The sequence below is a fragment of the Arvicola amphibius genome, chromosome 5 (genome assembly GCF_903992535.2).
Source record: "Arvicola amphibius chromosome 5, mArvAmp1.2, whole genome shotgun sequence".
NCBI classification, from domain to species: domain Eukaryota; kingdom Metazoa; phylum Chordata; class Mammalia; order Rodentia; family Cricetidae; genus Arvicola; species Arvicola amphibius.
Window position 1 is genome coordinate 152,726,874 of NC_052051.1, and position 23,218 is coordinate 152,750,091.

At 46.5% G+C, this 23,218-nt stretch overlaps 1 protein-coding gene and 1 pseudogene across 4 annotated transcripts; both read left to right on the top strand.

Annotated features, from left to right (window-relative positions):
- Positions 1–16,673, top strand: Txnl4a (thioredoxin like 4A). Of its 4 annotated transcripts, none has more exons than XM_038331158.1 (4): positions 1–127; positions 363–552; positions 11,746–11,849; positions 16,321–16,673. In XM_038331158.1, the coding sequence occupies exons 2-4, from the start codon at positions 400–402 to the stop codon at positions 16,490–16,492; spliced, it is 429 nt and encodes a 142-aa protein (XP_038187086.1). In that variant the 5' UTR covers positions 1–127; positions 363–399; the 3' UTR covers positions 16,493–16,673. The 4 variants fall into 4 exon arrangements, with proteins under 4 accessions (XP_038187086.1, XP_038187090.1, XP_038187089.1 ...); XM_038331162.1 differs by lacking the exon at positions 16,321–16,673 and adding an exon at positions 3,471–3,530; XM_038331161.1 differs by lacking the exons at positions 11,746–11,849; positions 16,321–16,673 and adding exons at positions 3,471–3,530; positions 4,894–4,975.
- LOC119815025 lies at positions 4,971–6,270 on the top strand (annotated as a pseudogene).
- Positions 16,674–23,218: the final 6,545 nt, after the last annotated feature.

Below are 23,218 nucleotides of genomic sequence, written 5' to 3' on the forward strand. Positions count from 1 at the left end.
GGGCAAGCGTGCGCCTGCGCAGCAGCGATAGACAACGTCAGTGCGTACTCCCGGAGGTTCCGGGGCGCGGGAGGGCGCTCGTGCTGTGAGGAGTCGCCGGCGGTCGGGCCGCGTGGGCTCTCACGAGGTTAGAGGTTGCCGGGTGTGGCCCCGTGGGGCTGGGGCCGCCGGAGTATGGTCCCCGTGGAGACGGAGGTGCAGGGGTGTGGTCCCGGTGCGAGCCGAGGCCCGGTGTAGGCCCCGAGCCCCGACTGGAGGTTTGCGGGTGGCGGTGGCCTGCGGGATTCGCAGGGGGGGTGGCCCTCGGCGAAGAGTCTGGGACCCGGGTGGGGTCGCGATCTCACAGCTCTCTGCACCCGCAGGCAGCTCGCGGCTTCCGGCCGCGCAGGCCCGCTCAAGATGTCGTACATGCTCCCGCATCTGCACAATGGCTGGCAGGTAGACCAGGCCATCCTGTCGGAGGAGGACCGCGTGGTCGTCATTCGTTTCGGACACGACTGGGACCCCACTTGCATGAAGATGGACGAGGTTCTGTACAGCATCGCCGAAAAGGTAACGCATGGTGCAGTATTGGTTCTGCTGGGCCCTGCGGCGCGGTTTGGACGCGAGATGGAAGCCTGAGCCCCGTGTTCCTTGCAGACCCATTGACCCACAGAGAGAGAGGGAGAGAGAGGGGGGTTCATGAACACGTATGGGGAAGGCTTCTGCCGGAAATAGTTTCTTAAACTTTGAAGAGATTTATGATTTTTCTCTAAAGTAAGTGACTCATTATGATGATGTGGGGTTTTTTTTTTTGTGATGATTGGGGAAGAAAATTGTGCTGAGTTAGGTCTTGTATGTAATCGAGACGGACTTTGAATTCATTACCGTTTAGCGGCAGCCTCTTAGATTATTGGGATTACAGGCACGCACCACCGTGGACCCCGATAGAGTTTTTTTGTTTTTTTTTTTGTTTTGTTTTGTTTTGTTTTGTTTTTAGAATTTGCTAGGACCAGTGCAGTGGCACAAGCGTTTTTTACCCTTAGCACTTTGGAATCTGAGGCAGACAGATCTGACTTCCAGGCCAGTCAGGACGTAAGACCTAGTCAAAAAAAAAAAAAAAAAAAGCAAGAAAAGGGAAAAAGAGTTCCTGTGTTGTGTGCGTATAGTGAACAAGCTTTGCCAGAGTGTTGGAACTTACCTAAGTACCTTAGCTTAACAGGATTGCTACTTTCTTGGCTCTTTATTTGTTGTGTTTGTAAACCAGAACTTCTAGGTTAATATAGTAAACTTTTTAACCTTTCTTTCTTTCTTTTGGGGAGAGAGGGAGAAAAAGGATTTATTGTGAAGCCCAGACTGATCTTGAACTTTAATTCTCCATGCCTCATCACAAGCCCTGGGACTTGGAGGCATGACCCTCCAAAGCACTTTGGTTAGGACGTTTGCTCTCTTTCTGTGAATTCCTTTAGACAATTTTAGGATGACTTACTTAGGCTTTTGTAACATAACGGTAGGGCAAATGGCAAAGATGGTAAAGTAATGTTTAATGATACTGTTCCATAAGTAATTTCAATCTTTTGTTTTCTTTCATAGTTATTTGTTTTCATGAGACAGGGCCTCCATAAGTAGCTCTGGAACTTGTCTGCCTGATTCTTCCTCCACTTCCCAGGGCTAGTTGAAGGCCACCATGCCTAGCCCGAGAGTTTGTTTTCAAGAAGAGTAAACGTTAATAGAAGTGATGGAACTCGTTTCCCCTCACAGATGCTAACATAAGCTGGCTTCAAGTAATTCTTATCTCCCAAATGGCTTTTCCGTAGCATTACTTCATTTATTTGTGCTGAAAGTGAAGCCAGGGCCTCTTTGGAGTCAGACAGGGGGGGGGGGGGAGAGAGAGAGAGAGGGAGGGAGAGAGAGAATAGTCGAGGACAGTGGCACATTCAGTTGTCAGAGGTTTCTTTGGGAGTACTTCTGAAGAGAGTCTCAGGAACTCTGCTGGTTTGGGCTGAGGCCTAGGAAGCCTTGTTAAAGAGGGTCCCAGGCAATTCAGGAACCTCTCAGTGGAAATTCGATTCAGGGCAGCAGTACTTCTCAGCCATCCCTCCCCTGCTCCTCTTGGACGCCAGGACAGTGCAGACCTGAGGGTGTGGCTGGAGTGAGAGGGTAGCATTTCTCTCCCATGCTGGCTGTCTTGCCAGTCAGGTCCGAGGTAAGAATGAGGTGGTTGGATCCCTTACATCAACAAATGCTGAAGCAGCACTAAAAGCAAGTTTACTCTGTTGAGTTTGTTAGTCAGGGACAGCTGCTCTTTAACTGTCCTAACCTGAAGGTGGCATGAAACAACCGTAGGTGGGGTTTCCTGTCAGGGTGCCTAGGTATCATGCTTGGCTTTCCCCAGCTAAGAAGAACTTTTTTGCCAGATGTGTTCTCTTTCCTCACTGTGCTGTGTCAGGTGCAGATGACAACTGTCAGTTCTACTAGGCTTGTGTTCTGTTGGTAATGGGCTCGTTAGTCTCATTTTAAAATATTTTCTTTAGCCTTTTAAATTGCTTTTTCGTTTGTCCAAAGTCATTTTGCTTTGTTTTTCAAGACAAGGTTTCTCCGTATAACTGCTCTGGCTGTTTTGGAACTCTGTAGACCAGAACTGGCCTCAGACTCACAGAGATCCACAGCCTCTGCGTCCTCTGCTGTATTAAGGGGCTGTGTGCAACCACTGCTGGATCTTGAGTACATTCTTAATAACTTCCCCACTTGTCCCTTTTTTAAAACTTTATGGTGCTGGCATGCTAGGCAGGTGGGCTGTGTCCCTCAGCTTTCTTTTCCATTTTGTGTGTGTGCCTTTGCACGCACAGGCCTGCAGATAGTAGCCCAAGGCCTTGTTAACAATGATCCTCAGTCCTTCTTCTCTACCTCATTGTCCATGGAGGCAGGGTCTTTCCTGAAAACTAGAGCTTGCCAATAAGGCTAGTCTTGCTAGCCAGCTTGCCCTAGGGATCCCCTGTTTTCATCTTCCAAGACTAGAGTTACAGATAGGCTGCCATGCCTTCTTGGTATTTGTGTGGGTTTCTGGGGTGATCTGAACTTGGGCCCTGCAAGCTCTTTAACCACCAAGCAATCTCTTCCATATCCTTAATAAACCTTTAATACTGTGATTTAGTATAGTTACTAAAAACGTAACTTAAAGGGAGCTGGAGAGATGACTCAGAGGTTAAGGGTACTGGCTGTTTTTCCAAAGGTCCTGAGTTCGATTCCCAGCAACCACATGTGTAATGAGATCTGGTGCCCTCTTCTGGCCTGCAGACATACATGCAGGCAGAACACTGTACAAAATAAAGTGTAATTTAAAATAAATTAAAAAGATTATTAAATGTTTTACTTCTATAGTATAATAGAGAAATAAAAATTCATATTTCTGGAACCTGGGGGAACATAAATTTTTGAAATTAAAGATTTTAGTGTAAACAATATAACTATTTAAAAATCTCCCTCCGCAGAAATGGAAGATAGTGGGAGATCTTTCTCATCTTGTGTGAAGATATCCCAGCTGTTTTAAAGTGAGTAAAAGTCCGTGGTCAGGCTGGACTTGAGTGTCCCGTGTCTTCTGGGATGTGTTGCATTAGCCAGTGTGCTTCTCCTTGCATGGCCCACCTCCACCTCATGCTGGGCTAGTTTCAAATTAAATAGTTAGGAAGAAAGGTGGCAGGGAGCAGATATCCTTAAAGCTCTGGAGCTTACTGAGTGAGCCTGTAAAGCTGGTACATGTGACTATTTACTGTACCTGTGATCTCTTCCCATGGGGTAGGAATATACTTTGCCACAAAAGTGCTCTGGGGATCATTATTCCTTCATACTATGACACAAAAATAGTGAGACAGTTTGTATGTTAAAAAGTCCATACAAATGGCATTTAAAATATCTTTAGGGATATATTGACATGTGTTATATTCGGGAAGAGACATACTGTGTGTGGCTGGTGAGATGGCTCAGCAGATGGTGGCATTGTCACACAGGAACCCACATCAGTGAAGGAAAGCACTGACTCCACACATGATACAATTTTAGAGAGCTGTACAAGACCAATAATATTTTATAGATTATAGAGCTTTTAAAGAATACCATTGAGAGCTTGTCTTCTGCATGACAGTGATGGTTAAGTTAGCTGATCTTTGGAAGTCGGTACTTGGCTGCATGAGGAGTCTCAGACCAGCAGAGTGTGCACTGTGGTGTTACTGTGGGGCTTGTGAAGGATTTCCCTGGCTCAGATACATGCTTGTTAGGATGCACAAATGATGCATTTTATGGAATTTTTAAAAGTTCCATAATGTGTGATAAATACATATACTGGGCTTATGCAAAGCAATATTTTTCCCTTTTATTTTTAGACTTTTCAAGATTTTTCTTGGAGGAAAAAAGTAATGGGCATCTATTTTAATCTCAGCTTTATATAAAACACAGGTGAAAATTTTAGTGACCTGCAGACTGATAACTGGGTGATGGTAGCAGGAGAAGCAGTGTTGCTGAGTCTGTTCCAGCCCTCGTGGGAGCAAGGGCCAGAGGCCTAGCAGCCCCTGTTTTGAGATACTTTGCACACATTGGTGTTGCAGGTAGAATCCAAGAAGGCGCAGGAGTTAGCAGGGAGCTCAGGAGGTCTGGTGCTGTGCTAGGACTTTGACCTAATTGTTACATGAGTGTATATATAGCCTCATAGGCAGAGACCCTGTACTCACTAAAGGAATTTCAGTCCTTGACAAGACCCTGAATGAGAGCCTCTGCAAGCATGCGTACAAAATTAGGTTCTGTAGTTACATTAAGGTCCCATACCCAGGACTCTGTTGAACCCGTAGTCTTCAGAGACACATTGATGATGACAGTGCTGTTTCTTGAGTGTTGAAATGCGCTTTGTGTCAATTCCTCGAGGCAAACGGTGTTGGTGTCGCTTGTGCTCCTGGCATCCTCTGTGGTTCTCGAGCCTGACAGGCCTATCTGCTGCCAGTATGAACATCCGCCGTGCTCGGCCCGATGATCTGATGAACATGCAGCACTGCAACCTGCTGTGCCTGCCCGAGAACTACCAGATGAAGTACTACTTCTACCACGGCCTCTCTTGGCCCCAGCTCTCCTACATTGCTGAGGATGAGGATGGCAAGATCGTGGGCTATGTCCTGGCCAAGATGGAGGAGGACCCCGATGATGTCCCTCATGGACACATCACCTCACTGGCTGTGAAACGTTCCCACCGGCGCCTCGGCCTGGCCCAGAAACTGATGGACCAGAGGCCTCCGGGCCATGATCGAGAACTTCCGACATACTCAGCGCCAAGTATGTTCTCCCTGCACGTGAGGAAGAGCAACAGGGCGGCCTGCACCTTTCATTCCAACACCGTGAACTTCAGGTTAGTGAGGTGGAAGCCCAAGTATTATGCAGATGGAGAAGATGCATACGCATGAAACGAGATCTCTCCCAGATGGCGGAGGAGCTGAGACGGCAGCTGGTGCTGAAGAAGGGCAGATCCGTGGTTCTGAGTTTCCAAGGGAATCAGGGCAGCACCTTCCTGGTTCTGAAGAGGCCTGTCAGCAGAACCTGGCCGGAGATGACAGTGGCAGTGACAGCAAAGACAGCGCTGATATCCAAGACAGCCCGCAAGACTTGGATTCCACCTCCTAGAGCATTGTAGGTTCTTGCATTTTAGCCACAGTTTTCTTGGGAACCCTGGCTGTGCTCTGCAGTATGTACTCTGGAGTCACCCACAGTGACCCAAATGGCTTCTCATTGTCAGCGCTTAGCAGCAGCCTTCCACATGGCCTAATCATGAAGGCACTCCAGGACACAAGCTGCTATGCAGGAGCCAAGGAACTTTGAGGACTGCCATGGCAGCACCGTCCTTGGCTTCTCCCATGCTGCCGGCCACTGTATTTGGTCTGCAGTTGCCCTGTACTGATTGTGTGTGTGCTGTAGGGTTTTGCCTAGAATGCCAAACAGGAAGTGGCGATAACTCAGGAAACTCCCCAGCTTTCAGCGTTTGCCATTATTTGGGTTTTCATTTTTGAGTAAGCAGGACCATCATTAGTCCTTATGCCCTCTGCCTCTGTCTGGTGGAAGTTACCTACTCTTGCCTTCTATGGAAATTGCCCATGCCCTTCCCTCCCTCTTTGAAGACTGTTCCCTTTTGGTTGAAGAAGGAGATCGGTGTTGGACTTCTGCACAAGCAGAATTTGTAGATCTTAAATAAAGGACAAGCAGAAATCATATTGTAATCTCTGAACCCCCCCCAATAAAAATATTAAAAGGGATACACATTTGTTGTGAGAATTCATTAGTTAATCCTTAATTAGTCTTTGTTTGATCCCGAGGCCACCTCAGTGGAGGTGACAAATCCACCCTTGGGGGTTTTCGGGTGCTCTCAAAGTTGTGAGACACAGGAAGGCAGAAGACACTGGATGTCACTGTCTTCATTTCTAGATGACCTGTTATTTCCTTGTTCACTGACTTACGGTTTTGCGTAAATCAGCATCTAGTGTGGAAAATTATGTAAGGTTATTGAATTAAAGTCTGTGTGTTTATTTATAAAAACAGGTGAGGTTTTCATTTTTGAGAGGACATGGTTCCGCTTACCAGTTTCTATTTTTATTTGGGACATTAGAGAGTCTAGATGTCGAAATAATCCTCACTCTGAAAGGTATTCTGACCTTTCGTTGGATTAGCTGTTAACACTGGAAGGCAGAGTCAGTCTTCACTCTTGATCATTTATTGTAACCTGGTTGTAGTGCATATGAAATGTAGAGTGTCTCTGTGACACGGAGATGCTGGCAGGGCTCTGGCAGGCTAAGCAGTGTGGTGACAGTGACGTACCTCTTAGACCCAGAACTCTGAAGCTAGAGGCAGACAGATCCTGAGTTCCAAGCCAGCTGATGTGCAGGGCGAGTTCTGGGCCAGCTGGGACTACACAATAAGACCTTGTCTTAAAGAGAAGAGCTTGTCAGGGAACTGGAGCTTCAACTTGTGAATGTCTTTCTCTTCTCAGAGCCCTCTAGGACCCTGTAGGAGGGAGGGAAGGCTGAAGACACTTCCCACCTGCCTAGTCATCGTTTCCTGCCCTGTCTCGCGGGGACTTCCCGGCCTCAGGGCTTTGGCGCAACTTTTCCCTGGTTTGCCTTCATCTATGAGCGCCCAGCAGCCAGTCACAGCTTTTTACTGCTGGCTGACTTAAGTGCCCAGTGGCCTCTGCACAGGTGCCTCCTTTTTGGCTCGGTTTTGATGTTTGAGATTCTGGTGTGGGCTCTGTTAAGGCCTCCCACACTAACACTGAAGCCCCAGCATTAACACCACCTGTGACCACAAGGTGAATTTCCTCAAGCCAGCCTCAGGTGCACCCCAAGCCTTGGAGCCATTACCCCATGCTTATTGTTCTCAAACTGGACTTGGATACCTCATGAGCCCAGCCCTTGCAGAGAAGAGTTCCTAATTTGGCTTTACCTTCCAGGAGCTAGATGATGGGATTAGGCTGTTCTTTTGTGTCTTTGTCTTTTTCTCCCTGCCACACCCCCACCCCCATTTGGTTTTTCTAGATAGGTTTTTCTGTAGTCCTGGGTGGCCTGGGACTCACTCTACAGACCAGGATGACCTTGAACACAGATCTGCCTGCCTCTGCCTCCCACCTGGCTGTGATTTTGTCTCCATGAGCAGAGCTCTCTACCCGAGCGACTCCCACCTGGCTCTGTCTTCATCTTTATAGGCAGGGTTCTCTCTACCCGAGCGACTCCCACCTTCTGCAGTTCTGCCTCTACCTTCTCAAGCGGAACAATTTCTTCCTGACACAGCTCAGGAAGTCTCGCCCAGAGGCGTTTGGGACAGACCTGGGTCCAGTTTCAGCTCTGCTCTTTTCCAAGGGGCTTGGTGCGACATCATCCTTTCGAGCCTCATTTTCTTTGTATGCGAAACACTGCAAGGTTGCCAAGACTTGAAAGTCAGAGTTTGAGAGACAAGCGCCTTGCATATAGAAGGTTTTTAGACGATCTTGAGCCGATCTGCCCTGAAATGTTTGCTAGGTCCTTAGAGTAGGTGTGTTTGATGTGAAGTCTTTGTCCAATGATGATGGACTAAACTAAACATGAAGACACAGGAGACACATGTCTTCAAACAGGTTATGCTCTCCCTGGTGACAAAATGCCCCCATATTTAAATGGCTGTGTGGTTGGTATTTAACTATATGTGTTGATCCTGAGCAAGTCGAAGAGAAAATGGAATGTAGCCTCCACTACTAATCTCATTTTGTAGCCTCAGCTTTTGTGATGAACTATTTAATTTTTAAATAAAAACAGATTAGAGTGTGTTTACTCTGAAAGCTGGGTCCTGGTGACCTGGCTAATGGTTTCAACATAGGTATGATGTTCAGTGAGATATGAAATACTTTCAGTAAGAATGAGGTCAGCTGAGGTGTGTATGATGTCTGGAGGCACAATGCTAAGGGTTTCTGAAGCGATTGATAGAAAATCACACTCCCCTTGTGCACCATGCTGTGCAGGAAGTGATGTACACACGTCCTTCATGGACCACAGCATGACATGTACACAGCACATACTCCTTGTGGGCCGTGATGTGTAGACAGTGGAGCACACATGCACAGTGTACTGTGTTTAAGATCTCCACCAAAGCTGAAGACAAGTGGCGTCCTTCTTAAGTGTCAGTTCTGTCACTTCGTGGTAGTAGATTTAATATCCAATATTCAAAGTATTCCCAACAGCGGCGTGCAGTGAGTGCTTGTCACTGTGGTGTTCCCAGCATGGGAGTGCAGTGGTGCCTGTCACTGTGGTGTTCCCAGCAGTGGCGTGCAGTGAGTGCCTGTCACTGTGGTGTTTCTCCAGTTGGCCTTTGTGCTGTCACTGCACAAAAGGATGCCATGTTACTCCACCTCCATTTTCTAAACCGGATTTCGGGGTGGGGTTGTTCTTTGTGGCTTCTGTCAAATCCAATCCAGGGCTTGCTTTTGCTAGATAATAGTGCCTCCACCATCGACCTACATTCTCAGCTAAGTTGAGGGTTTGTTTTTTGTAGGTGGCTTAGTGGGGGAGCACACTGGGGACAGAACCTAGGGCCTTCCACATGTAGCAAACACTGCCCATCTGGTAGCTTGTAAGAATGATAGTCATTAAAAGATGGGCACAGTGGTGCATGCCTACCCTCTCAGAACTCGGAGGCTGAGGCAGGAGGAGTCACAAGTTCAGGGCCTGCTTGGCTTCCCTGAGTTCAAGTGAATTCAAGGCCAGTTAGGGGAAATTTAGTGAGGCCCCATTTCAAAATTAGAACTAGAAAACGCCAGAGATAAAGTTCATTGGCAAGTATGCTTGCCCCGCGGGCTGGGGGCCCTGGGGCTCAGTCACCAGTGCCACAAAAGGAACAAAGCACTCACGTGCTCTAGCCAGGTGAGGGGAGTGCACGCCTGTAATCCCTGCACCCAGAGGCCAAAGCATGAAGGATCACAGCTTCAGGGTCCCCTTGGACTACAGAGGCAAATTTGAGGTCATCCTGGGCTGTATAATAAAATCCTATCTCAGACAAACCCAAAGCATACAGGATATGAAAATCCTGTCTGTACGGTGCTGTGTGTTCCACAGCACTAATGTGGCCAGAGCACAACTTGGGGGAAGCTGGTTCTCTTTATCAACCCTGGTGGTCAGTGGGGTGACATGTCGCAGCCAGATCCCCTCACATCCGGTTCTCTTATCGTGTGTTTGCAGGGTCCTGAGGTTGTTGGGCTTGATAAAGCCCTTAACTGTTGAGCAATTCTAGTCTTCATCTAAGGAAAGTGGATACCAAGTCCCCGATATTGATTGACCCTTCAGGGACGTTATAAGCAGTTTAGGAAAGAACATGAGTCGGGCTTGGGTATATACTCTTGTATGACCTGGTGCCAGCTAGTGGACTTTACTGTCTCTGAGGAACCTTTTAAGGTTCTTGTGAAGATAACATGAGACAGTTATCTAAGAATAGGTTTGTGTGTAGCAAGAGGTGACCTAACAGGTAAAAACATTCGCCCCATAAGCCTGATGACCTGAGTTCAATCCTCAGGACATCTCCCTGTGAAAGAAGAACCTCCTCCTCATGCATGCTGTGGCACGCCCCATCCCCGCACACAGACCCATGCTAATAAAGTGTTTTATAGGAAGAATGGAATAGGAAAGTAGTCGGGCTTGTTGATTGGTGCCGCTCCTGGTAAGGGCGAGCGGTCACTGGTGTCCTCGGCTCGTATATACGTCTCCACTCCCCACGTTTCCCAGTGGTCGTCATGTAAACTTGTCCCTGTTGACAGAGAGCAGCGGTGGACTTAGGAGCCAGCTCCTCCCCTTGACCCTCTTCCTAGAGTCACTTCTCAATTGGGTTAGACATGAAGAGTCCTGGGCACAGTTCAGCTGTGGCATCACATCTGGGTTGTGCCTTTATATAGTGCACAGAGCATTTTTAAGGAACAAATCACACTCTGTGTTTAAGACAGTTTTAAGATTTATCCTTAGGAAATGGTGAAATATGTACATAAATTTAAAGATAAATGGTGGATTTATTGATACTCCTAGAATTTCAGGAAGAAAATAACCAAAGAGTGCTAAAATATGGTGTCGCCGTTTGATGAGATTAGGCAGCTAAAAAGCGATTTTTGGTGAAGGCAAAGATACGGCTCGGTTAGAATGCTCCCCTAGCATGCACAGAGCCCAGGTTCCAAGTCCAATGTTACTGAAAACCAGGTGTGATGCCAGCTTGTAATCTTAGCCTCAGCACTCAGGCAGGAAGGAGGACCAGAAGTTTAAAGTCATCCTTAGCTACATATCAAGTTGAGGTCAGCTTGTCTTAGATAGATAGATAGATAGATAGATAGATAGATAGATAGATAGATAGATAGATAGATAGATAGATAGATAGATAGATTAGAGAGAGAGAGAGAGAGAGAGAGAGAGAGAGAGAGAGAGAGAGAGAGAGAGAGAGAGAGAGAGAGAGGATAGATAGATAAGGCTGGGCAGTAGTGGCACATGCCTTTAATCCCAGCTCTCGGGAGGCAGAGGCAGACAGATCTCTGAGTTCAAGACCAGCCTGGTCTACAGAGTGAATTCCAGTTCAGGCCCCAAAGCTACAGAGAAACCCTGTCTCAAAAAAAGAAAAGAAAAAAAGAAAAAAGCCTTTGGAAATTTACGTGAGAATGCCTGTAATTGAAGCAGGGCATAGATACAGTATAATAATTTTTGTTAAAATGGTATAGTTTTAGAATATACCTAAGAAAAGGTGGGGCAGAACTTAGCAGAAATATTCACAGCAGTTGCCTCTGAGTGCAATTTAAGATGATTTTAAGTCTCATGTATTTTTTAAAATTTTTTCTAAACTGATAAATTTGAACTAGAAAATTCCTCAAAATTATAGAAAATTTTGCTCGTGGGATAGTAACTGTCAGTGTTTGCAAGCATTGGAGCAAAAACAATTGAGACTGAATGGTTGAATTCTATAAGGATGTTTAGAGCATGTTTAATTCATGTAACGATATTGTCAAAGTACAGACATACAAATGCGTTTGGCACAGTAGGCGAGAGACTTGGCAATGTCAGACTGTAAGTAGCACCAGGACCCTGGCAGCGTCTGCGGTTTTCCTCTGTCAGCAATACGGACAAATATTTAATAACAGGTTTGAAAAATGCCCAGCTACACAGAGTCTTGTTTTTGCTTTAATTTGCCTTTATTAAATGAAAGCCAATTTGATCTTTTATTTTAGTTTTTATAATCTCTTTCTAGGTTAAAAATTTTGCAGTTATTTATCTTGTGGATATTACGGAAGTGCCTGACTTCAACAAGATGTATGAGTTGTACGACCCATGTACTGTCATGTTTTTCTTCAGGTATGTTCTCTTCATGTGGTTCCTTATGGAATACTGTTGGTGTGGAAGTTTGGTGGGACAGAGTCTTGTGCTGAGAAGGAGCTCAGGTTGTGCAGTTTTTGCTACAAGGCAGTCAATGTGAATCTTTTAAATGATTTCACAGGTTCAACATTCACTCAGGGACAGATTACATATTTGAAATACTGTGTAGAAACTGGTGTGAAGTATAATTAAATGGAAGACATTCTTGCATGCATTTCCGATGCCTTCAAATAAAATCTGTTGATGAATAACATTTTAAAGTGTAACTTCACCTTTTAAATATTATGACTTTATTTGCTGTGCTTTGATAACACTCAAGAAAATCTGAACTTAAGTACTTTGCTTATACAAATCAAAATTGTTTCATCATCTCAAACACTGCTGGAAATTTGGAAAGACATCTCCATTTCACACTGGCGCTGACATGAAGTTTTCCCTCTAATGACTAAATAAGTTGGTATATAGTCACAGACCTCCAAAAGCTCTGTCCAGATTGCTAAGCAGGGTTATGTGCTTCATCTTATACAGAGACTTAGCAATGTAAGCTGGCTCTCATTTATGACCTTACAGTTCTGGAAATGAGCAGGGCCAGCTAATTCCCTGCCAGGGTGTCACAGGCCTGACTTGTAGGTTGCATAATTGTCTGGAGGCCCTTCTGGGTGTCTAAGGCTTCTTGCTGCTTCTTGCTTGCTTGCCGCCCTGCTCTTAAAAGCTCCTCCACCAGGAGGAGGCAGCATCCAATGTCTGTCATCTGGGATAATCTCCTTTTTAAAGCCAGCTGCTGAGGAGCTTGATGCACATCTGGAATGTCCTGCACAGTATCCCATGCCAGAGTCACAGGCAAGAAGAGCTTCTGCAGTCACAGGGTCACAGGGAAGTATCGTAGGATTTTCCCTGTTACTCCTGGAGATTGTCATCCTTCCCATAAGCAAAGCAGGACTGTCTCCAGGGTCCCTTGAGATTCCATGCCCAGAACAGCAATCCACAGTCCTCATTGTCCAGATCACTCGAGTCAGCATGGCCTGAGTTCTGTGGAGTAGCACAGCTCCCCTTTATCTGTGCCTCTGTGAAGCTGAGACCTAAGGAGGCCTCCAGCAGTTCTGGTTCAGAGGAAATGGGTGGGAACACGCCCCTTCCCCGAAACACACACCCAATAGGGCTACACAAACTTTTTAGGTAATATGGCTTGGTATTGCCCTCCTAGCTGTGTTTTTCCTCTGGGAAGGGGTCTGACCAAGTCTCCTTCTGATTGGTGTTTGTAACTGAACAAGTCGATCAGCCTCTTGCAGCCACAATGGGGGCTTCTCTTCTCTCCACAGTCCTTTCTGACCTCACAGTTTGAAGGTGCAAGTTAAACAGAGGCGGTGTCCCAGCTTCAGATGTCTCCTGTAGACTAAGAAAGCCACCCACCCCTGGGAGACACCCACTTTGTCTCCTATGTCTGAGTGCTCTGACCTATGGTCATTCCAGGCCTCAGCACGAGTTCTGGTGGCCATGCCCTTGGCCTTTTTCTGTGCCACATGTTCAGCTGCCACTGCAGAATCACAGCCTCTTATTATCTGCAGAGGCTGGGAATTTAGTCTTCTCATTAACAGTCCTGTGCCCATTCATCTCATTTTACTGACAGTGAGGACGCTGGCAGCTCTTCCTTGTTTGGACGTCAAGTCTGCTAGAATCACAAGCATATCGCACTCAAGTTCAAGTCACTCCTAGTGTGCACCCAGATTTTTTCCTCTTCTAGAAACAAGGTGTTCCGTTCAGGTGGGGCAGGAGGGGGTCGTCTTACAGATGCAGTAATGGGCATGGAAGGATGTTGTAGGGAACAATGTTGATGTGTAGACAGGGACGTAGCTGACACATTTGAGGTCTTTAGGACAGCTGGTGTACTCAGAACAGAAGATCAACTTCCTCTTTGCTCTGTAACCGAGAGTGTGAGGAGCAGTCGCTCCATGCCCCAGTGCACACGTGCAGTATAGGACAGAGTAAGAGAAGTCAGGCTCCTCTTTTACAGACCTTTGCGGAGACATCACTGAGGAAGGAGCCTGTGTGAGTCACACAGGGCTGCCAGGTTTGTAAAAGACCAGTTATGTTCAGGGTACTTAGCACAAACAGTAAGCAGGCGATGTGGGCATCCACCCCATTCCTAGGATAATCGAGGACATTGAATGCTAACCTGAGAGCAAATGTTTAACACACAGAAATTAAGTCAAGCTGACCTCTTTGCTGCTCTCAGAACTAGTGGATCATGATCTGGACTACAGTTGAAACCAGATGTGTGATCCCGTAGAAGTGAAAAATTAAACGAAAAAATAGATCTTTAGGAAACTTGGAAAAATTCATGCAAGTGCAACAGGAGTTAACATCTTTATTCAGAAAATTCCAATACAGGGGGCGGGGCCTTATCCTCCATCCTCTAGAGGTGATCTGCCGTGCACCACAGCCCCGTCTGCACTCTGTGCGCTAAACCCCAGTTCGTGAACTTCAGGAAAGAGGCTGGAGGTTGAGAATACACACGCAGAGACAGACCGACACACAGACCTTCCAACACTGGTACCAAAAGCCCCTCTTTAATAGCACCATGGAGGCTTAAATACACTGCAGTCAATGGCCAACAGGTGAAAATCCCATCCTCTGATCCTCTAAGCTAGGCACAGCTTCTAGTAACTTAAATCAGAAGGTTCTAGGAGGGAAGAGCAGCTGAAGGCCAGGACTCATTAGTCCCGACATCTCCCCCCTAAATTTTTTATAATCAGAAGACCCTTCTGTCTTAGGTCATCTCAGAAGAGTAAACCTTACCCCTCTTTGGGAGGCCCCTTCCCTGTCTTAGGCGGGCCCTCTTTTGTAGAAGTTGCCTGTCTATGGAGGAGTCTTCATAGTTTGTGCAGTATTTGCAACCAAAGCTGGAGTATGTTTAAATTACTGGCCAAGAGGCTCAGAAGGACTTGCTAAGTGACCATATGCTGCATTAACTGGCAGTGGTATGGTGGCTGGTACCCGAACCAACAAGGCAGCACTGGAGTGGTCATCCCCGCAGTTGCTCAGGCCACAGTTTCGCTCTGCCGCAGACTCTTTGGCATGCAGAGCCTGGAACTGCCACTGCCTTCTCCTTGCCCCGCTGCTGCGTTCTCGGGCAGCCCAGGGGGTCTGTGCTCCAGCTTGTCTCAGCTCCAGCACTTGTTGCGTTTGCTGATACTCCTGGCACTGCTGTGGCATCTGCCAGGCTAGGCACCGACTGGGCTGAGGCAATGTGCCTTCCACCACAGCCACCTAGCAAAGCTCTGCTCCAGCTGCCTTCTAGCCCCAGCTGCATTCGTTCTGGGTCCAAACCAGTGCATGGAGTGGAACGGAACTCAGGAAAGCAGGCTTGCTGCTCCGAAACCACAGAAGGGGCCCCACTTAAACAATCTTTTAGGGAATTTAGGCGTTGTCAGTCTGTCTGGCTACTTCCTGCTGAGCGGGGACGCTGCATTCTTAGGGGTATTTACTGCAACATTTCAGGAGGTTTCCGTGAATCAAACCACATGAATCTCGAATAAATTCTCAGGTTCTCATCGTCTGTGGAGACAAAAGCAGAACCTCTTTTCCAAAGCATCAAATTCTTAAGCCTACACTTTAAAGTCAAAATACCTTTCTTAGCAGTTCCTAGAATCAAATGTCTTTCTCTGGACTCATTAGTCCCAACAGTTTTCTGCTTCCCAGTCCCAGCAGGCAAGGGCATGCAAGGTCACCATCCTCACTTCGCAGTTACAGGGCTTTTGGTAAAACTGTACCAAGTTCCTGTAAGCAAAACATGCAAAGGTTACATGTTGCCTTTTCAGGAAAATTAGCACAACTCTTTGGAAAACTACTTATCTTTCCAAGTGATAGAACTGTCTTTTGGTCTTTATAGTCTTAAGAAACGAATGCACAATTGCAGGACACAGTGGTGTATGCCCTCAATCCAGCACTTGGAGGCGGAGGCAGGCGGATCTGAGTTTGAGGCCAGCCTGGTCTATATAGTGAGTTCTAGGACAGTCAGAGTTATGTAGAGAAACCCTGTTCAAAAATCTAAATTTTGCCGGGCGGTGGTGGTGCACACCTTTAATCCCAGCACTCGGGAGGCAGAGGCAGGCAGATCTCTGTGAGTTCGAGACCAGCCTGGTCTACAAGAGCTAGTTCCAGGACAGGCTCCAAAGCTACAGAGAAACCCTGTCTCGAAAAAAAATCTAAATTTTATATAATATATATGAATGCATAGGAAATACAGCAGAGTGCGGGAGGAGTGTGTGACTGCTGCATTGCATTTCTAGGGAATAATTTCTAGTGTTTGTTTTTATTTTATTTGGCTTTTTACTGTGGTCTCTTTGATGGTTTGTGCCTTTAAATGATATTGTAGGAGCTTCAAACAGCAGGGAGAATGGGCTTGTTTGTGGAAGTCTCTTGTGAGCATTGCTGCTCTTTTCTCTTTCAGAAACAAACATATCATGATTGATCTGGGCACTGGCAACAACAACAAGATCAATTGGGCCATGGAAGACAAGCAAGAAATGGTTGACATCATAGAGACTGTGTACCGTGGCGCCCGCAAAGGTCGGGGTCTGGTGGTGTCCCCCAAGGACTACTCTACAAAGTACAGATACTGAGCACTGCCCTCACAGGCTGTGCAGAGGACACTGGGGATCCCTCCATGTAGAAATACTCAGCTCTTCACAGCCTTTGGGAAGGGCCTGCAGCAGAACACGGCTGGAGGCTGGAGGATCCTTGAGATGAGGGTTGCGGGGCTTTAACCAGCTGAAGCAAATAAACGTGCAGTGGGGAACAGTCGGTCGCTGCTGTGTGATTTACTGACTTAAATGTCTTTACTCTTGAAGTGGAACCCAGGGTCGAGTGGTTGTTAGGGCTGTTGGAACAAACTGCCACGGACTGGGTAGTTCAACAAAGACACTCCCGCTTCGAGGGTGAACCTGAGGTCAAGGTGTTCTGGGGTCCATTTGAGGCTGTGGACCGCTGTCCTCCCTTGGCTCTGGAGGTTTCTGGAAGTCTCTGCTAGTCCTTAGATTGAGGATACTTTGTCCCAGTCTTTGCATTTTCTTGACAAGCTTTCTTGTGTATGTATATCTCAAATACCCCTGGTTATAAGAACACCAGTCACATTGTCTGAGTCACACCCCCCTTCTGTACAACCTTATCTTGACTGATTACATATGATAACCACTCCAAATAAAGTCAGGGTCTGAGATTCTGGGTTTAGACATCAGTGTATGAATTTCGAGGTGACAAACCCACAGCAGGATCCAGTCTTAATCTTACTCCTCATATAAAATCGCGCAGTGAGCCAGGTGTGATGTGACACACTCCTGCACTCCAGCTGGGACAGGAAGACGGCAAGTCAGGCCAGCCTGCGGAGCTCGTCTCAAAACATACACACACAGTGACCATTGGTGGAAGCCTTCCCCTGTGAGTAGCGTTCCACTCCTCAGACCGTGTCCATATATATCATGCTTCTATGGGGGTAGGATCCTCATTCCACCCCGGGGAAGGCCCCTCGTCTACTTCAGTTTCCTCTTGTTTCTTCTCTTCCCTGGCGATGTCCTGGGTTTTCCCTGTCACCTCTCTGAACACATCCTCAAAGAGAAAGGAGCTGACCTCACTGACAAGCTCCTCCCTGACTCAGGCAGTCCCTCTGTATGGCTGTGTCACCTGTCTCTGTGGCCGGTAGTGGTGGCCACGCACTGGGCACCTGGCAGATCGGCAGTGCCTACTGTTGTTTGCTGTTAAAAGTCAGGAGTGAACCAAATTTCTTACCTACATTTACAAATAAATTCGCTTGTCAAATGGACTGAAATAGGGAAGCTGCTCAGTGTTAGAGGCAGCACTCCCAATTCCTAGCATTGCAGAAAGTGAAATTCATAAGGAGATCTGCAGTTTCATCTCTAGCACTAATTTGCCCACTTAAATAGTCTAGCCGAGCATGATGGGGCACGCTTGGGAGGCAGAAGCAGAAGAGCTCATCTGGTTTATATAGTGAGACCCTGACAGGAAAAGAAAAGTTTAGCTTTCTTCACTACCCAGGGACAGGTCCATATGGAGGTGTTTTTGATTCCTGACGTAGACGGAAAGTCAGCGTCTGGAGCCCTTGATTTCCTGTGGCTGGAGGAGAATGTCCTCAGTTCTTTGCGGCAGGAAAACACTTAGGTAGTACAGCTTTGCTCTCTACACAGAACAGCTCGTCTACGGAAGGAAAAGCGATGGTATGCACGTCATAAACGTGAGAGCCTGGGGAAAGCTGCCTCTTGAGAATCAGAGCCCACGGTGCTTACAAACTGGGGCAGTTACAGTCCGGTGGGGGCCCAGAAGGAGGGTGAAGAGTTCCTTCTTTAGCCCACAGCCGACCACTGGGATTAGGGATTAGAGCAGTGCTTCTCAATCTTCCTAACACTGTGACCCTTTAATATACAGTTCCTCATGTGCTGACCCCAACCATGAAATATTTTGTTACTTCATAACTATAATGTTGCTACTGTTATGAATCATAAATATCTGTGTTTTCTGTTTGTCTTAGGTGACCTCTGTAAAAGGGTTGTTTGATCTCCAAAGGGGTCAAAACCCACAGACTGGGAGTCACTGGGTTAGAGCACTGTTAAAAATAGCAGGGGATCAGCAAACATCTTTCCTAGGGTCCCTGGGGCAGGGCAGTCAAGAACATAGAGAAGCAAGATAGTTTACTTTTAGAAACTAAATCACCACAGTTAGCCATAGCTGTTCTTCTCCAGGCACATAAGCAAAGTGGAAAGTAGATGGAAAATTTTTTCCAACTAAAAACAAATTATAAAGAAATGAATGATATAAAATTGGGCACGGTAACGCATGTGTGTGATCATAACGCTCGAGATGGAGGTAGAAAGAACTGGAGTTCAAGGCTAGTCTGAGCTAAAATACCATATCTCAAAAAGTCAAAAGTAAGGGCTGGAGAGATGACTTGGTGGTTAAGAGCCCCGGCTGAGGACCTGGGTTCAAACCCAGCACCCACATGGCAGCTCACAACTGTCTGTAACTCCAAGATCTGGCATCCTTACACAGACAAATGTGCACATAAAATAAAAATAAATAAAAATTTTTAAAGTCAAAAATAAGTCAAACTACATCTCAGTGTTATAAGTAGCAAGTTTTTAAAATATGTGACCTTGAGCACCTCGCGTGTAACAGGCACTGAGTATATTCCTGGCGTTCTTTTAAAGAAGGGGAAACGACCAGAAAACAAATAAAAACAGTATCACTGTTCGGGAAGGAGATGAAATCAACCATAGTTTGATTTCATTTCTTCTCCACTGGGACTCTGTATTCACAAGAACAGACAGTAACAAGTGTTGGTGAATATGGGGAGAAGCTGTAGTCTTCATAAACTGCTGGTGGGATTATAATGCGATGATGTTGTCACCCTGGGGAACGAGATAGGCATGTCCTCAGAAAGCTCAATATGATATATTCTAGCTAGGTATAGCCCTACCCCAACCCTCAAAAGAAGAACAAATGTCCACACAGAAATATGTATTCACAGCTGCCCAAATGTGGAGCCCGGGTGTCCACCCCCTGCATGAACAGACACAATGTACAGACAGGCAAGTCCGTGCAGACAGGAAGTGGATGAGTGGTTGTGCAGGACTTGATGTGGTAAGAGGTGGGTGTGTAACAATTGCCTGTGCGTTTTCTTTGAGATTATGAACAAGTTCTCGAATTACTTACATTGTTTGCACAATGAACATAAGGTCAAATAGTTGTTTACTGAATCGGGGTGAATTGTATGAAGTTAGATTACACTTTATTGATAATAGTTTTTCAGATGTTATGAGAAAAAAGTGAGCAAACATTTTCCTTTCCACATTCCTCGTTCATTGTATACCTCTTGTTATCATATGCTTGAACTGTCCTGGTGTGGGAGGTCCTTCTGTCCACGTGTTGCTTTTATTGGTTAATGAATAAAGGAACTGCTTTGGGGCTATAGCAGAGCTATAGGGGAACAGAGCTAGGTGGGGAAAACTAAGCTGAATGCTGGGAGAGAGAAGGGTGGAGTCAGAGAGAAGCCATGGAGCCCTGCCAGACACAGACGTCGGAACTTTACCCAGTAAGCCACAACCACATGGTGATACACAGATTACTAGAAGTGGGTTAGATTAAGATATAAGTGTTAGCCAATAAGGAGCTACAGCTAATGGGCCAGTTTCTGTGTGGTTATTTTGGTTCTGGGCAGCCAGGATGAACAAGCGGCCCCCTCCCTACTACACTGTCCTAACAGAACGAACAGACTGGCCTAAACAAGGGAAGTGGATTTTCTCAGTTCTGGAAGTACAAGGCCAAGGTTTGGAGACAGTTCGGCATCAGGACACTGGCTTGCAGAGGACAGCTTTTTCACTGTGTCCCCATGGTCTGTCCTTAGTATGCACACAGAGAAGGAGCTGTCTCTTACGAGGACACCAGACCTGCTGGATCAGGGTGCTGCTCCGGTGACCTCATTTCTCTTGTGACCTCATTTATCCCTAATAACTTCCTTAGAGGCCTTCTCTCCACATACAGCTGTCATGGGGCCAGCGTCCCAACATACCAGTTGAAGGTATGTAAACATTCAGACCATCCCAGATGCAGAAGTTTTGTTCAGTTGGCTCTCGCTCTGTGACCATCTTCACTGGTGCCCTCAGACTGCAGAATAGTTGACTCGATCTCATCACATTCCTGCTTGGATCCAGCTGAAACCAGCTGGTGTCTCTCTCAGCACCTGGAGATTCCTCTCCAAACATTCCAGGATGCCCTTTAGGCAATGCTCAGGAATTACTCAAGGTAGAGAAGAGTAAGCTTGGATCTACGGCCATACCACCCTGAATGTGCCTGATCTTGTCTGATCCCAGAAGCTAAGCAGGGTCGGGCCTGGTTAGTACTTGGATGGGAGAAGAGTAGGCTTGGAAGTAAACCCAGGGGACACAATTGCCAGCGCACACAAGGAAAACGGCAACCTCGCTGCAGTGCTATTCGGAGATGCCCCAGGCACAAAGAGAAACTAAACGGCTCAGTGACTGTTGCCTGGCACTGAGTTGTTGGTCCAGAATCCCAGGTACCAACTGGTGAGTCCAGGACAGCAAATAGCAAAGTGCCAAAGGCTGCAGTCTGCCTGTGCAGTCTCAGGGCATGCAAGACAAAGACCTGGCCCATGAACACAGTGTTCACACTGGGCCATTTAGGAGCCCTGAGGGTGGGCAGCCCCTGACGGCTCTGGAGCCACAGAGAAGCGTGACAGATGCACAGCGCAGCATACAGAGCACGGCCGAAAAGTAAAGTATGGGGAGTAGCCCCACCCATAAATCCAGATTTCAACCGACTGAAAACATAAAAGTTGTACTTTGTTTTTGAGACAGGGCTGTCCTAGAAATCACTAAATAGACCCAGCAGCTCGGACTCAGAGATCTACCTGCCTCTGTTGCCGGGGGTTGGGATTAAAGGCAAAGCCCTGCAAGCCATCAGTTTCAAATTAAAACCAAAGGTGGGGTAAGGAAAATGAGATGGATGAACATGCAGAGGCTCGCAGAAGGCCAGTGAGAGCTCATTTCGGGAATATTGGGTGTTTAATCTCAATCTACGGGGGTTTTGTTTGTTCATTCTGACAGGTATCTGCTATGGAGCCAGCCCAAGGGTCGCCTCAAACTCACGGTCTTCCTGCCTCGGTTTCCCTATTACAGGGATTTCAGGCTTGGGCGATAGCTTTCATGACTCTGATGATGAGGCCTCAGGTCTGACTTTCTTCAAATATCCACTGAGACTGCTAGAATTACAGCGATGGCTAAGATGCTCTGAAATTTACCACGTGGTCAAATGGCACCACCATGACTTCAAAAGGCACACCCGTTAGGATCAAAAGATGGCTACTGTCATTGGGAACATTGCATGGTCCTTCCTTCCTTTCTTCCTTCCTTCCTTCCTTCCTTCCTTCCTTCCTTCCTTCCTTCCTTCCTTCCTTCCTTCCTTTCTTTCTTTTACTTATTTATTACGTATACAACATTCTGCTTCCATGTATGCCCACACACCAGAAGAGGGCGCCAGTTCTCATTACAGATGCCTGTGAGCCATCATGTGGTTGCTGGGAATGAACTCATGACCTCTGGAAGAGCAGCCAGTGCTCTTAACCACTGAGGCATCTCTCCAGCCCTGGTCCTTCCTTTCTTAGCTGTGCTTGGCTGAATGTTGTGGATTTAGTCACATTTCTGACTTGCTGAAATGTGCAAGGGTAATTTCTCATAATGGCATTATTAATATCACAAAAAGGAGTAATTATCTCAATGTCCAAGAACTAGTAAACCTTTAGTTGCCTAGATGACTATTGCCATATATTGGAATATTAGGCAGCCACTGGGGAAAACAGTGAAATGTTCACATGGACAGTGTTACGACAGCTAAAGAGAATAGGCTACTAGATTAGAGGTGACATGACTGAACATATTAAACTCCATAGGACAAGTGTCATCAGTGACCAATTGGTGGTGGAACCAGAGTGATTTTAAGTTTATATTATGTAGAAGTATCTTGCTATGAATGGGACCCTTTAGAGGACAATAGCTATTTTACATTGGTTTGAGTAACTATCCGAAAGGCTGAATAGCCCATGAAATTATCTTGACCTTGTTCTGTTCTTCAGGGATTCCTTGGTGGGGTGAGGACCACCTCAAGACACAGGAGTGCTCTCTCTGGGAGAAAAGCATCTGCCCCTGAGGAAGAGACAAAGGACAGTATGGTTGCTGTGGAACAGGGTTCTGAGGCCCAGAAGCTTGCTTTTCTGGTTCCTATGTGTTGATTTGACTGAGCTCCAGGGTCTTCATTTTGCAGAACAGTTGCTGCTGAGTTTCCTTAGCCTGGTTAGGTTTAATCGAGTCTTGAAGGCACGAGTGACAAGCAGGAGGGAGCTAGAATAGGTGTCTAAAAGCAGATACATATGGGGCTAGAGAGATGACTCAGTGCCTTAAAAGCACTAACTTCCTGAGGACCTGGATGAGACTCCCAGCGTGCACATGGCAGCTAGCAACCGTGTTTAACTGGAGCCCCATGGGCTCCAACGCCCTCTACCAGACACTGCAGACACGCAAGGAAAATATCCATACACTTAAGATAAAAAAATAAATCTCAAGAAAGTTTAAAAACATGTTACCAGGTTCATTTGCTTAGAAGAGAATCATATTGATTAAAAAGAAAATAAAAATAATAAAAGCAGCTACAGGAACAAACAGGAAGTTGGGGGAGAGGGAAGGGAGGAAGTGCAAGGAGTAAGGGGAAGAATATGATAAAATATATTGTAAGAAAAAATTAATAAAAATTAAGACAGCTGAAAGCAG

Excerpts from the sequence above, each read along its gene's own strand:
- Txnl4a (XM_038331158.1), top strand. The coding sequence starts at position 400 with ATGTCGTACATGCTCCCGCATCTGCACAATGGCTGGCAGGTAGACCAG. Across the intron at positions 553-11,745 it reads TGTACAGCATCGCCGAAAAG|GTTAAAAATTTTGCAGTTAT; the intron begins GTAACGCATGGT and ends ATCTCTTTCTAG. Across the intron at positions 11,850-16,320 it reads ACTGTCATGTTTTTCTTCAG|AAACAAACATATCATGATTG; the intron begins GTATGTTCTCTT and ends TTTCTCTTTCAG.